At 39.2% G+C, this 15,259-nt stretch overlaps 2 protein-coding genes across 3 annotated transcripts in view; both read left to right on the forward strand.

The window, feature by feature from the left end:
* kcnn2 (potassium calcium-activated channel subfamily N member 2) overlaps positions 1–2,063 on the forward strand; it is a 39,778-nt gene extending 37,715 nt beyond the window's left edge. The window contains exon 8 of one of the 2 annotated variants that reach the window (XM_082158406.1): positions 38–2,063. In XM_082158406.1, coding sequence (XP_082014532.1) covers positions 38–313 — 276 coding nt within the window. In that variant the 3' untranslated portion in view covers positions 314–2,063. The remainder of the gene's footprint in view (positions 1–37) is intronic. The other variant, XM_082158404.1, reaches the window with a different exon arrangement.
* Positions 2,064–4,152: 2,089 nt separating this feature from the next.
* On the forward strand, positions 4,153–12,767 carry drg1 (developmentally regulated GTP binding protein 1). Its single transcript, XM_082158433.1, has 9 exons — positions 4,153–4,341; positions 4,559–4,682; positions 4,827–5,002; positions 5,865–5,934; positions 6,072–6,241; positions 6,765–6,895; positions 6,974–7,141; positions 10,961–11,083; positions 12,442–12,767. Exons 1-9 carry the CDS (start codon positions 4,303–4,305, stop codon positions 12,539–12,541), a joined length of 1,101 nt encoding a protein of 366 aa, XP_082014559.1. The 5' UTR covers positions 4,153–4,302; the 3' UTR covers positions 12,542–12,767.
* Positions 12,768–15,259: the final 2,492 nt, after the last annotated feature.

A 15,259-nucleotide genomic window follows, 5' to 3' on the forward strand; every position in this document is an offset into this window, starting at 1 on the left:
CTCTGTTAACTATACCCTTTTCCTCGCTTCATCTCAGACTCAAAACATCATGTACGACCTGGTCTCGGACCTTAACGAGCGAGGCGAAGACATGGAAAAGAGGATTGGGTTGCTGGAGACCAAACTGGAGACATTGCTCAGCAACTTACAGGCTCTTCCAGGCCTCATCAGTCAGGTGATCAGCCAGCAACACCGGGACTTTCTGGAGGTGCAACTCCAGCCATTCGACAAAAACAACCACGAGCGCTCGCAGTCCGTCTCCCGGCGCCGGTCGTCCTCCACCGCGCCGCCCACTTCTTCCGAGAGCAGCTAGAGCTGCCAGCCCAGCCGGCGTCTCCGGAGAAGACTTTCGCCATCATATGGCCAAGTTGCATTTTACTGTAAAGCCTTATGGTTTCAATAAAGTATTATCCAAATTCTGATGGCACCATCAGAGGTTACCGGGGATAATGCGTTTGAAATGGATAGCTTCCACACATATCTTGTCGGTTTTGGTTTTTTTTGTTTCGTTTTTTTTACATCAATAAATGATGCTGTTTCTCTGTTGACAGGATCACAGAGAGACTTTTCTCAGTAACTAATGATGGAAAGAGGGGGCTATCAGGTGAGCAAGTCCTTCCGGGGGACTTAATTCAGGAAAGCAATGTGATGACCTCAAACGGCACTGAATAGTGCCGGACTAGTGCTTCCTACCGAATTGTCTGTCTCTGCGTATGTGAATGAGATCTGACCTGTTCCTAGAATCAACAGGCATTAATAACTCTTTATTGAGGAACTAATAGCATGTCTGAACCCAAGATGGGCAGATGAGGAATGCTTCCCCTCCCTGTCCAAATAGCGAAAACCCTAGATTTTCACTCTCAAAGGAAAGCATATATCTTTTAGGTTAGAAACGGCATCAGCTGTAGTGTTCTTCTGTTGTGAGGCCTCTAAAAATGACTATTCCGGGGGCCCTGTTGCAAACAATTTACGAAATGAATGCGTCTGAATCTATACTTGCACTTTTTATCATTGCACTTCAATGCTTACTGACTATAATATGAATTTATGTTGCTCATTCAAATAAACAGACACCTTTAGTCATAGGATAATGGCCAGAATGTACAACGATAATGATTGTGTAGGCTACGGCAAGGGCAGAATTGAGACCTCGACTGAAATGACTGTGCTTAAAATGTAGATGTTAGATCGCTGCTGTTTATGCACCAACGTTTCAAACTCTCCATTAGTTCCAACGGCAATCTATGGAATAGCTGAGAGGAAACGCTCTCGGTTCACTGTGTGCTCTACGCTTAAACAGACTTCAAAAACGAGAAGAGATCTACTGGATGCTATTTATAGATCTATTTGTTGATCTGTTTAAGAGCAGCAACTATCTTGTATATGTTTGGAAATGCCTATTTTTGTATATTAATGAGGACAAGCACACCTCCAGATACGTATATGTCTTTCTCGAAGGATGTGTGGTAAAGAACTGTGTTTGAGTGTGTAAGTGGAATGTAGAACCAAAGCTTTCAAAATGGGCAGAAAGAAGGGAAATGGATGGTTTCCCAGTAAGCTGAACCGTACCATTGTTCTGTAACGGGTTTCTCTGGGATGGCCCTCTGGCATGTCCTGTGAATTCAGCCTCTGTTTTTTTCATACTGGTGTTAAAGGTTAAACAAATCCACAGCACAAATCAAAATAAAGGAATTTCATACTTATTTTCCAAGCAATCGGTCTCACGCCATTCTAAATGTGAACACAAATGTCTGTCTGATGCAAAGAATTGTATTTACTGTGGAAGAGAATACGACCGGCTCACCAAACTTTACTATCATTTATTGATAGCATGTTATTGATAGATCTGTGCACTTTAGATTCTGAAGATATATGATGGGTTCATGTTGGATATATTGGTGCATTTCATAACCTGGCCCAGCAACAACACATCCCAGAATGTCATTTATGGGTCACAGAACCTAACGAAACGATGGTGGATCCAGCAATTTCACCAACATAGAAACTATGAGTGATTAAATACTGTATGCAAAATGAATATAAACAATAAAATGAAGCTATTTAACAGAAAAGGTGTGTTTGAGCATTGATGTTATATATTTCATGAAGTAGTCCTTTGCCCATGTCGTGTTAGCTTTGAGGCTGTATGCTATATAACAGTTAGCCGTTTTTTTTTGTCCAGTCAGTTACTTTCTAGAGTGAGAAAGAATTCCCCTCCAATTAATTCCAACTTCCTCAATAGGAAATAAGCCTGTTCGTTATTAAAATAAGTGGCACATTTGTTTCGGTTATTAGGCTATAATGGCAGTTACATGGAAATATTAATGTGTATTATTTATCTTTTATCTTATTGAGCTCTTGAAACAATCAGTGGCCTATAATGTATATTATATCATATCTAATATAGCCTATTATAATAAATTTTTATAATTCTTAACTGCAGGGCACCCTATAACGTCATGGCTGATGATGTCTATAACAAATTCAATTAAGCTTTTGAGATCACCATGAATATTTAACAACTAATTAATGAATTACCTAATTCTAGGTAGAATCTAAATCATTAGTTAATTTTTTTTTTTTTTTTTTTAAATACATTAGGCCTGCCTGGTCAGAGCCGTTAAATATGTTTTTCAACCGCTCTGGGCCTGGTGAAGCAGCATTTTTCACAGTCCCGCCCCCAAGCTCACGCGCTATTGGCTGAGAGCAGCCTCTAAGTTATCTAATTGGCTAACACGCACAGTCTGCGTTGCTGATCCTTCTCGTGATGACGCCATGGATCCACAGTAACCTCGTAAATCTAGCAACGTTTTTTAATATTTTCACTTTTTTTTAACGTAATTTCAAATGAATGCACATTTATAAACCTATACTTTGTGTTATGTTACCTTGGCATTAAATTGCAGAAAACTATTAACGCTGCTGCTGTGTGAGTGTTTCTAGTGACGGCATATTTGACATCTTTCTCTTTTTGACTAACAAAATCAATCTATCTATTTTTTTTCTCTCTCTCTTGGAAAGTCTTAGAAACGTTTTCTTTGGAGTTTTTTCCTTTTGTGTTTAACGTTAGGGCAAATGAGAACGCAATTTTATTGATTGTAGTTTCTTTTCTCCACTATCCACCTTATTCCTACGCACTTTCGTTAAGCTGTAAACAATCAGTGAAAAGGCTCGCTCTATGAACGCAATACGTTAAAAAGTGTCACAATGAGATGACATTAATCTACTCACCCTTTAACCATCGAACATTGAAAGGAAATTTAAACGTGTAAAGCATCAACAAGGTACTTTCAACAGACCAAAATAACCCAAAAGCGCGAGTCTTTCCACAACAATAACGGACGGGTTATAGTGATTTCCGTCAGTTTGACAGATTATAAATTGCGTTTACCTGTGAAAACAAACCTGGCAAAAGATGTGAGGATTTGAGGAGAATAACGAGAGATTCTTCGTGCATTCCTGTGAATTATTAATGGAATATATCTTAAATAAAATTCGGGAGAACAGACCACAAATGTGCAGTATATGTTGTCCTTTTCCATACTTTTACAGCGGATTGCAAAGGGAAAAAATAAAATATTCATGAGGAAAAGAAAACAGCCAGCGACTGAAAATTGCTCTTGCCGTAGATATTCTTGTAATAACATGTCACGTTAAAATACCAAGTAAAGCGTTATTCTCATGATGTCTGAAAATAAATCATGAAGGAAAATTGAAACCTCGTCAAGTCAAAATGACGGATCAGCTTTATTTGTAGGGCAACCCTTATGATTTGAAATGATTGGTTTCAGTCTTTTTGAATGTAAGTTCCCCAAACCGGAAGTGCCACTGCCACCCATAATTCAAAACGCAGTAAGGTCGTCAGGAATAAGGTGGATAGAATTCACATGTAGTTATTTGGTTTAATGGTTCACAGTAAAATTACTTTGCTTTGTTAATGTTTCCGATTTGAACTCGGAGGTACGGGTTTTCCCAGGTGCTGTACCTAAAGGCAACAACAGAGCCTTGTTATCACAAAGACAGTCTCTGTCTGTATGGACATTTATGCTTAGTGTTCCAAAATATCTCTGGAAAAGTGGAAGAACTGGAAGAGTGGAAGTATTCGCTCCTGTCCAGTAGGCGGAACTCTTTTGTTAGGCACGAGAAGAGGCCAAATATCGCGAGAACAGAGCGTGGCGTGAACAACTCATGGCAAAGCATGTGAACGGTGTGCTTACGAGCCAACACGCCGCGTAACTAACTAAATAACTAACTTCAACTTTTTATTTTTCAAGTAACGGCTTTGAAAGGACCAACGCCAAAATGAGTTTACTCGCCAAAATAGCCGAAATCGAGAACGAGGTGGGTTGACATTTACAGTAATGTATGAAAAATAGCCGTTAGCACTTTAGCGCCAAACCCATTCAATAGTGAATCCTGCTGCATTTCATAAATTAACCTCATATACAATAAACCGAGCAGTTAAATCTCACATAACAGTGAAAGCTGTGAAAATCTTTTGTTGTCTTGACATTGTCAATGTAAATGTGCGGTTTAATGAAGTGTCTGTGTCCTGCAGATGGCTCGTACTCAGAAGAATAAGGCCACAGCTCATCATCTGGGCCTGCTGAAGGCTAGATTAGCCAAACTGAGAAGGGAGCTCATCACTCCTAAAGGAGGCAGTGGAGGAGGCACTGGAGAGGGTCAGTGCTGCTCCATCATCACACACAGATCCTGCAATATCTTGTCTCGGGAGCTTCTTGCCCATGTTTTTATAAGGGGGTCCTGAGTGATTAAACTGGTCTGATATTGCTTTGTTTTTTCACTAACCTGATTTTTCCCCTCAGGATTTGATGTGGCAAAGACTGGGGATGCCCGTATTGGGTTTGTGGGCTTCCCCTCAGTGGGCAAATCCACTCTTCTGAGTAACTTGGCTGGTGTGTATTCTGAGGTGGCTGCATATGAGTTCACCACACTGACAACTGTACCAGGAGTAATCCGCTATAAAGGAGCTAAAATTCAGGTGAAACTCTTCGCACAAGTTTATCACATGCCAGGCAGAGTGATTGTAATTGTGATATTTAATTGTGTGATCTGTAGGTAGGGCTGGGTATTGACACATTTCACAGTTTGACTCGATTTCGACTCACAAGCTTGCAATTCGATTCCGATCTTAATTCGATTCAGTAGTATTGATTCATTTGGATGTACATAAGGTACAGTAGATGTTAATTTTTCTCTAGGAAAAAGTCTCATGTCGACTAATTTTGTAAACTATACAGGGAACCGTCAGTTTTGTACATTATGATTAATATTAAAGCTTAAAGGGATACAGAGTTTGAAATAAACCTTTTCACTCACTTGCCAATTTGGCTTCTAAATTTTTTTATTACAGGCCGTTCAGAACCGAAAAAGAAAAGTAAAACCAGATTACCTACGTCACAGCTTATAAATATATCGAATATATATATATTTGTCATCTGTCACCTGTCACCCAGCCATCTCCTCACTTCCTCTTTCACCTTGATCCCTTTGACCAAAATTTATTTTAGGTGGACAGATCAATACAGTACAAAGAACATGAAAAAAAATGTAGTACGTTGGGGAATTTTTTTTTAGTTTGTTGGGGGAAAAACAATGTATTTTCTGCTAACCAAATGCTTTTTTATTTTCGCTATTGCTTCAATGCAAATGAACAAGCGCGCTGTTATTGCTGTGCGTGTTCAAGTAAGCCAGATATATGCAGATTATGCGCAATACGCTGTATTTAATATATTTCCCTTGGCTTCAACATCCTGGAATGTGGATTTGCAAATTGTCACAGTTTTGGTGAGTGACTGAAAGAAATGAGGCATTCAAGTTTGACTTTTTATTTGTTTTATTAGCTTCTGGATCTCCCAGGTATCATTGAGGGGGCCAAAGATGGCAAGGGCAGAGGACGACAAGTCATTGCTGGTAGGTAACAAACCATTAACACAGAGACTCATTTGAAGACACTTTCAGTGCACTTCTGTCTTTTTAAGTGTGCTTTAGTACCAGTTACGTTCACTCACCGATCTTAGCGTTTCCCTAATCTTACCTCCTTCCAACAGTTGCTCGCACTTGCAACCTTATCCTGATCGTCTTGGACGTTCTGAAGCCTCTCGGACACAAGAAGCTCATTGAACATGAGTTGGAAGGTTTTGGTATCCGGCTCAACAAGAAACCACCAAATATTGGCTTCAAGAAGAAAGACAAGGGCGGAATCAACTTCACAGCCACTGTACGACTTGTGTGCTATTAACCCACTAATGCATACATTTATAAAAGCATTGTTAAAGTCACTTTTCTTGTCATATCATGACATTACATCGACAACATTGTTTTTCATGTCATTATTTTGACTATTATAAAAATAATCTCTTCCCTCTAATAACCTGTCACTCACATGAGATCATAGCAATTAGCTAACGACATGTGCCAATCAATTCCTGTTGGACAAAATCAAGTTTGAGAAGCCTTTTCACAATATAGATCACTATAGAGAAGAAAAGATAGTAGCAATTTTGGTTTCATGCTGATTTTAAGCAGTTCTTCGTGACATGAACATCATTTGTATGTCTTTAAATGTTTTAAAATGTAAGTTTACTCACTAAGATATGGAGCAGCATACTAGAAAAAGCATTTTACTTAAGTCTTTTCTTCATTATGAACCATATCATTTACATCTTTTGCATTGTTTCTTAGTGTCTGTTATAAATCAGATCAGTTGTGTTTACAGTTGTCATCATGCTTTTATGTTTTAGTGTGCTCAAAGTGAGTTGGATGCTGAGACTGTGAAAAGCATCCTTTCGGAGTATAAGATCCACAATGCTGATATAACCTTACGAAGCGACTCCACAGCTGACGACCTCATTGATGTGGTGGAGGGAAACCGGTAGGACCATATTCACATCCTCCAACCTCAGTCATTCTCACTTCAGAAGAGATTTTTCACATGGTTGTTGTTCTCTAGGGTTTACATCCCCTGCATCTACGTACTCAACAAAATCGACCAGATCTCTATTGAGGAGCTGGACGTTATCTACAAAATCCCTCACTGCGTGCCAATCTCAGCTCACCACCGCTGGAACTTTGACGACCTGTTGGAAAGGATCTGGGACTACCTGCAACTAGTGCGCATGTGAGTTACATGTTCCGCTGAGCTCGTTGCAATGCGTTCTGGGATTGCATGCTTAGAATTTGGCCAGAACAACTTGTCTTAGGGAGGAGTGGGCACCTTGCAAGCACTAATGACCATAATTAAAAGTTATTGAAAATAAGTGATTTGCCATACATATTGTAGTGCTGCCCCGACTAAAGATTTTTCTAGTCGACTAGTAGTCGTTCATATAATCCATTAGTCGAATAATCGCACGATTAATGATGGCAGAAAGCGCGACCTGATTGTTTTATTTTGGTTTTCTTTATTTTACAAAAACACGTTTGTTGTTATTGTGAGTTTACACAAAGACAAGTAGACCCTTTAGTTTAGGGCTGCACGAATAATCACAATGAAACCGCACGTGATTTGGCAAAGGCTGCGATTATGTTATGCGCATACCTGTCAAGTATCCCGTTTTGGCCGGGAAAGTCCCGTATTTTACCCTTCTTTCCCGCCGTCCTCCCGTATTAGTATTTTCCCGTAAATCTCCCGTATTTTAACCTGCGTTATTAAAAAATAATAATACCTTTGAAATTAATTTTTGGTATGTTTTAGCTTACCTCAAGGGCATCCAAGATGTAGGTGTCTTTTTTTCCGCAGTAGTTTCAATTTTGATATTTTTATCAAATGGTGCATAGATATATACACTAGATGTCGCCTTAAAGACATTCGTTCCAATGAACTGCCGTAGACAAGGCGACATCTAGTGTGTATATATCTATGCACCAGTCTGCGTACACGTCAGATCAGATCACTTCGACATGGCTGTGTATAAGAGGTAAAAACGATATAAATACTGTTCGTTTTCTCACACAAACCGCTTGTTTCGTGTCTTAGGCCATCAATGTGTACTTACGATGGGGAATTGTTTAATTTGGACGACGGGGAATTGTTTTAATTTGGACTCTGTGCATGCTCTTTGAGACAGTGACCATCGACCTGCATTATATGACTGACAGACAAGAACGGTTTGACCTAAAAATATCAAAATTGAAACTACTGCGGAAAAAAAGACACCTACATCTTGGATGCCCTTGAGGTAAGCTAAAACATACCAAAAATTAATTTCAAAGTGAACTATCCCTTTAAAATGTAAGGGATACTGGAGCTTGGTTGGGGGTGTTGGGACTGCTCGCGGTGGGCGCCGGAAAATTTCCCTTATTTTCAAATCCAAAACTTGACAGGTATGGTTATGCGCAGCTTGTCAGTGCAGCGCGGCTGATCGGAGTTAATGCTGCTCCATCTGAACACCAGAGGGCGCTCTCATGCAGACACGTCAAACATGTCCCGCCACAGAAGTACATAATGCACATCATTCCAGGAAATCCCTATTGGGCATCATCGCTGTAGCTTAATAAACAGAAGATTGAAATGCTTTGATAAACATGACTAATAAACACACGACTGCCTTATTCTATGTAAGAAGCCACATCATCTCACAGAAGGATGCTCAACTGTTGTTATGAAGTGAGTAAGGAATAAAAGCATGTTATTAAATGTTGTCTTTTGTTGGACGAAGTTCATAAATGCTTCTTGTGTTTGGAAAGCTGTTGATGAAGTTATGTGACTCAAACTCACAGTGCTTTCAGATGGAGCAGCGTTTACAGAGCCGTACATCAATGACAAGCTATGCATAAAAAACAATCGCATCCTTAAGTGCGATTTATGGAAATTGCGATTAATCGTGCAGCCCTACTTTAGTTCAGTTCATTCAGTTTCGAATGATGTATTATTCTTATATACCGTATTTTCCGCACTATAAGGCGCACCGGATTATAAGGCGCACCTTCAATGAATGGCCTATTTTAGAACTGTTTTCATATATAGGGCGCACCGGATTATAAGGCGCATAGAATAGAAGATACTGCAGTCAAACGTTTGACTGGGTTTGCGTTATGCAGTGGTCACCAACCTTTTCAAGCCTAAGATCACATCCAAAGTCCAAATGTAAACCAAGATCCGGAATGCAGAATCCCTGACAACATTCAAAAAACAGCTGAAAACCAATCTCTTCCGTGAGCACTTAACCTTATAGAAAAAAAAAAAAAAAAAAAAAAAATCCTTTCCCTTTGAAACATCACTTATCAGGCTTATGCTACTCTGAATAATACCTGAACTTCGTATTTTGAGCACTTCCTGCGTTGTTGTTGCTTTTGCCTCTTTATGATGACTCGCTGAACTTAGTCCTAATTTGTAAGTCGCTTTGGATAAGGGCGTCTGCTAAATGACTAAATGTAAATGTAAGATCTACCACTTGCAAAAAAATATGAAAAAACAAGTGGCTGAGCTGTAAAACCTTGTTTATACTCGATGCGTCCGCATGAGCGCGAAGGTAATAAAAAACTAATATCCGTCTGCTCGGGCAGATTCGGCTCAAAGTCGTGCATCTTCGGATGCGGAGGCGCGCGCGCGGCAAAATTACGTCATTGTGACAGCACGCGCGCCTCCGCATCCGAAGATGCACGACTTTGAGCCGAATCTGCCCGAGCAGACGGATATTAGTACATCTCATCACACCGGCACCCAGTTTGCGCGTCTAAATCAGTTGTATGGTCTGGTGTTCAGTCTAAAACAAAACAGTTGCGTCAAGTATAAATGTCTCGTCTGTTTGGGGAGGTGCGCGCGCAGTCAGCGGAGGCTCGCGCTCCGGTGCCAGGCGAAAGTATAAACAAAAGGTTTAAGTCAGCGGTTGTTTTACAGACATTAATATTCGGTTGTTAAGTCGTGACGTAACCAATACTCTTTCCGGGTCCAAAGTCCAGGTCCTCTCTACCTACCTACCGCTTTCGCTGGTGTTTTGGTTATTATTGAGTGTTTTTACAATGCCGCAGTGCTGTGTCTCGTGTCCCGAGCTAACTCACTTCAACCTCGTAAATCTTCTTTTTCATTGAGGACTCTACTCTTAATTATGCCACCTGAGTGATGAGCTACACTAACCACTCTGTTGGTGTTAAAGGAATTTAAACCCTTTTTGACCGCCAAGGGTGCCTCACTAAGAAGGACGTGATCGTAAATAAATTTACAGGTTCCACCGTTGTTATTTCTGGACCGCTTGGGACCCAAAACGTCACGCGTGACGTCAGACTTAACAATCGGATAAGGCGCCAGATCCATATATAAGGCGCTCCGGATTATAAGGCGCACTGTCGTTTTTTGAAAAAATTAAAGGCTTTTAAGTGCGCCTTATAGTGCGGAAAATACGGTATGTATAACAAAAAATTAGTTGTTTCCGCGGTTATCAGGAAAAAATGCTAGTGCTGGCGCCTCCATGTCATGCAGTTAGCCTGCTGTACTTCAGCTTCCACACTCCGCACAAACACTTGGATGTGTGCCTAATAACAGCACATTTATCTAGGTTAACGTTAGAGCGAGCGGACATGTGAAGTTGCTACTTGCAGGTTTCAAATGATAAGCCATATTTGAGGTTGATGGATGAAAAGCGAACGTTTGGATTTCCTGCCCGACACACTGTAATTACCATAAAGAACCGCCGTTAATGATCTGTCTCTCACAAGTTTTTTCCCCCGACTAATAAAATCTTGGTCGTTTAAGTCTCTTCTCGTTGACTAACGTTAAGTCGAACATTAGGGGTCAGCTCTATCACATTGTGTACTGAAATGTCACTTTCAGTGAAAATGCCCTTTTGCCTGTGTGAAGCTTACAGCAACATAACGCAGAATAATTGATTATAATGTTCTACTGTTTAGTATTCACTGCCAGACTCTAAAGTTTACAATGGGCACTATGTATCATAAAGCCACTTCATAATGTATAATAACACTGACTGATATTTCACAGCTACACAAAGCCGAAAGGACAGCTTCCTGATTACACGTCACCTGTAGTGCTTCCAGATGAAAAGACGGCTGTTGAGGACTTCTGCTTAAAGATTCACAAAAACCTCATCAAAGAGTTCAAATAGTAAGTGACTTCAAAATGTTTAAGGAGGCTCTTGTGTTTTTTATAAACTTTGGTTTTCTTCAAGTGGACTGGAACCAGAGATCTCATTGATTTTTCTCTCAGTGAAGATTGCTTTGAAACTTAGTCAGGTGCAATTGAAAGTGTTTATGTATTTCCCTTTTATGCTGTGCGAAATTTTTCATCTGTGCTGATAGAAAATGGCTCTGATGTAATGGCAGCACTGGGTATCTTTATTTCTCTCACATGATGAGCACAGTATCTTAAACTCAGTTCCAAGGTTACTGTGTACATTACGTTACTTCCTCTGGTTGTGAAGACCTTGTTCCTAAATTCTGCATATGAGCCCTTCCTTTTGGTAAAAAAAAAAAAAAGTACAGAAAAAAACACTGACCACGTATCTCTAACCTTTAGATAAGATATATTGTTATATTTAGTCTGTTATGAATTTTAATATCTATTTATAAGTGTTCTTGTATTATTTATATACTATTATAATAATCATTATTTAGATTTTTTTTATATGGTATTGAGTTTTTATTTTAATTTGTTTATATGTTAATAATTTTGATGCTTGTGTCATTTGTATTAGTTTTTTATATTTGTTTATCTTTTATTTTATTTTTAGTAATTTTAGTATTTCAAGTTAAACTAAAGGTTGTTCATCTAAAATTTACATTTTATTTATTTCAATTAATACTTTAACAATTGCTACACTGATTTTTAAAGGGACAGAATCAGATAACAATGTCAAATTGAACCCTCCTAATGCTTTAAAAAAAAAAAAAAAAACGCATAATTTCATGTGTAAATCCACACCTCACTTTTGGGTCAAAACTGACCCGAACACAAAAGGTGTAACAATTTAGTTTAAATGGTTTTATGTCTTACTTTTTTTTGTTTAAGAAGCCTTTAAAAGATGTCAATTTCTTTTTGCCAAAATGCTATAGTTACTGCAGTTATTGTACAACTCGCACTGTTGAAAGGAGATCCCCAATTAATGTATGGTTTATTATAATTTTTTTGTATATATTTTAATTAGTCTTGTTTTCTATTTAGTTAGTTCAAGTTCTTGGTAACAGTTTTTAATTCTTATTAACGGTAACTGCAGAACCTGATACTGCGGTAGGCAAGGAAGGACAATACTGTTTTTGTTTTTTAATGTTTGTTTTGTTTTTTAATTTCAAGTGACTCTCTCCAAACTAGCAAGACTTTATAACCTGTCAAAATGAATTTGGTGCAGATTTTTAAAACTGTCCCTTGTCAATGAAGAAAGATTTAAATCTCTATGTAAAACATTTAGGAAAATGCTACTGTGTTGAAACGTGCCTACTAGCATCATCTCTCTCTTCTCTCTGCAGTGCATTGGTGTGGGGGTCGTCAGTGAAGCATAACCCGCAGAAAGTCGGAAAAGACCATGTGCTAGAAGATGAGGATGTAATCCAGCTGGTCAAGAAATAAAAGGACTCTGATGCTTTGCATGATCATTACACTTCAAAAAAGAAGTGACAAGACATTTCTAAATGCCCCGAAGGTTCCCATGGCACCATGGTTTCTTTTATTTGTCTCCTCATATGGATTTCGCTTTATTCGGCATCAGAAATGGTTTGAATGCAGTTATAGAATAAGTGCAAATGTGGGCTGCAAAACAAAGTGAACTTCAATAAAACCCTAGAATAAAAATCCATGGATGTCTAAATGTGACTGTTTTTCATGACAATTCAATTCACATTTATTTGTATAGTGCTTTTTTACAGAAATTACATGAGTCCACATTACAATTTAAAGTGATCTGTTATCAGAGGTAACTGTCTAAGTTGTATGTCAGAAGTGTACATAAACAAATCACAGTTAGCTAAAAATTTATTAAAATAAAGTAAATGTACCAAAAAAAATGTTTACAAGTCAATTTATGCACACCATTTTTTTTTTAAGCAATATAATAATTTAAGGCAGAAACACAGCTAACTGAAGTAATGAATACTTGACAAAACATTTGATTCAGGTCTTTTTGTTGAATTGTCAGCATTGTTTACCAGATCAACTGAGATATCTAGTCAGTAACCAGCACTTCATGTGGTTTAATCCAGTAGTCTTGTGGTCACACAACACCCTCCCCCGCTGTGACAATCAATCACTCAGGATAACCAGGCCACTTAGCGGATGAAACGGACGGGGAATGATACACACCCCGTCAGAAGCACTGATGCCCTTAAATCGCCCCACTCACTAGGGACATTTGACATTATGAATGTGTGATGGGTGCAAGCTGCCTCAAAGGTTAATCAGCCAAAAAGCCTTTTTGTTGCCTTTGCATTTGAGCTGATATAAAGTCAACAATACTACAATAAAAAGCTATTCTTGTGGTAAGTACGTTTGTATAAGTTTCTTTTAAATTGTGATTTTTCAGACCTGGAGTACTCATGAAAATTATAAAATTGTATAGTGAAGGCACATTTAAAGTTGTGTTATGATTTTCAATGGTCCTTGGCCAGTAATTGCTCATTGTGAGTGTTTGTAAGAATATCTATAGAACAATTTCTTACAATGCTTATTCACTAATCACAAACAACAAATTAATTTATTAAAATGTGTGGTATCCCTATAGAAAGCCATCTTGTGATGACTACAAACTTTTACATATATTTCACACTGCAGTTTCTATTTAGTTGTTGGGTGGTCTGCCTTAAGCTGTGCCAGTGCAAAATCGTTTCTCACATCAGTTGAGAAAAGGCAAAATTATCTCTTTTTTTTTCAGAACATCTAGGAAATGGGGATGCACTGAATGCTTCGTTGGTTTTCTTGTTTTTGAAAATTGTGTGTACACCAAAATTATTCAGGTCTGGTCTTTTTCCATTCAAAATGATTGATTAAAAAGCCTCATACCAGTCCCGCTATTCACAAAACAATAGCTAATGCGGACAGTACAATAAATAATTTTCTCAAAGAAAGCATAATTGAAAGGTGCAGTATGTTATCATTGAGAACTTAAAGCGCACCATCAGCAAACGCTTTGGTCTGGCGTTCGTTTCTTCTGGTAGGGTTATTGGGTTCATGGAGATGAAATGGAGGCATATTCAGGCATTGATCCGAGGTTATTTTTTAAGATGGTAGGGACGTACGCCAATGGCAGAGGAGCCAGTGCTCACCCATCAAGCTCCGCCCTTCCCCCACCCATCTCCCCTTGCTGCACTTTCCCCTGTAAATTATAGCAGCACTTTAGCTAATGAAAGAGTTGAAGTCCGGGCACTAATAAAAGCCATTAAGTGAATAAAGCGCTTCCCCCTCTAACAAAATTAAAGAATTTGCCCCCTCCTCAAGAGGGAGGACTCTGTATTAATATTTATGAATTGCGGAACTGGACCCTCTACCCCCTCCCAATGACACATACCCTGGCCCACACCACCCAACTTCTCCTCGGCAACCCACCTATCCTGGGTGATATTGTGTCACCCCCCCCTGCAAGGCGGAGGGAGGGGCGGAGTATGGGGGTGTTGGAGGAGAGACATCCTGGACAGTTTGCCTTCAGTCTGGCTAACAGGTCCAGTCCAGACGCCCAGCTCAGAACAGCAGCTCCTTCTCGCCCTCAGCTGATCTTGGTCGCCGATGAGTCGAGAGCAAGAGGCATTGGTCTCTGCATGAAGATTCTCTCTCTGGGAACCTGTTGGAAGATCCTCTACAAGACCTCTTGTAGATGGTCTTCTGCAAGATTGAGGTGAGAGTCCTTTATGCGCAAAGTTGTTGAATGTCTTAACCGTTCCTTCTTTTCTTCTCACAGAGCTGCTCTGACAAATCCTTAGATCAGTTTTAGTGCACTCTAAGAATTTGTTTTGAGCCTTTTGGACAAGTCCTCTTCAAGGTAACAGATTTCCTTGCGCAAGAAAGAGGGACGAAATACGCTTCTGAACCAACTAGGTAAGAAGTAGTGTTTGCTTTAAATTTGTAACACGCTCATAGGATAGACTCAAGGGTCAGTGAGACACCAAAAGTACCATGAAATTTGTCAAAGAATATAGGCGTAGACAATGTCTTCATCCATTCATTCGTTATCAACTGTTCTTTCTGATCCTCACCCTCCATTCTCCACCACCATCCCAAACCATCATCCTTGAAAATGTTTGTTTCTTTCCATTTCATCTTGCTAAGTGGTTCAGTTGTCCGACATTTAGAGTTGATTAG

Source organism: Leuciscus leuciscus (assembly GCF_965113295.1).
Source record: "Leuciscus leuciscus genome assembly, chromosome: 24".
Taxonomy (NCBI): Eukaryota; Metazoa; Chordata; class Actinopteri; order Cypriniformes; family Leuciscidae; genus Leuciscus; species Leuciscus leuciscus.

Coding starts and splice junctions, on each gene's coding strand:
- drg1 (XM_082158433.1), top strand. CDS start 4,303: ATGAGTTTACTCGCCAAAATAGCCGAAATCGAGAACGAG. Junction 6,242..6,764: donor GAATCAACTTCACAGCCACT/GTACGACTTGTG, acceptor TTTATGTTTTAG/TGTGCTCAAAGTGAGTTGGA. Junction 7,142..10,960: donor TACCTGCAACTAGTGCGCAT/GTGAGTTACATG, acceptor GATATTTCACAG/CTACACAAAGCCGAAAGGAC.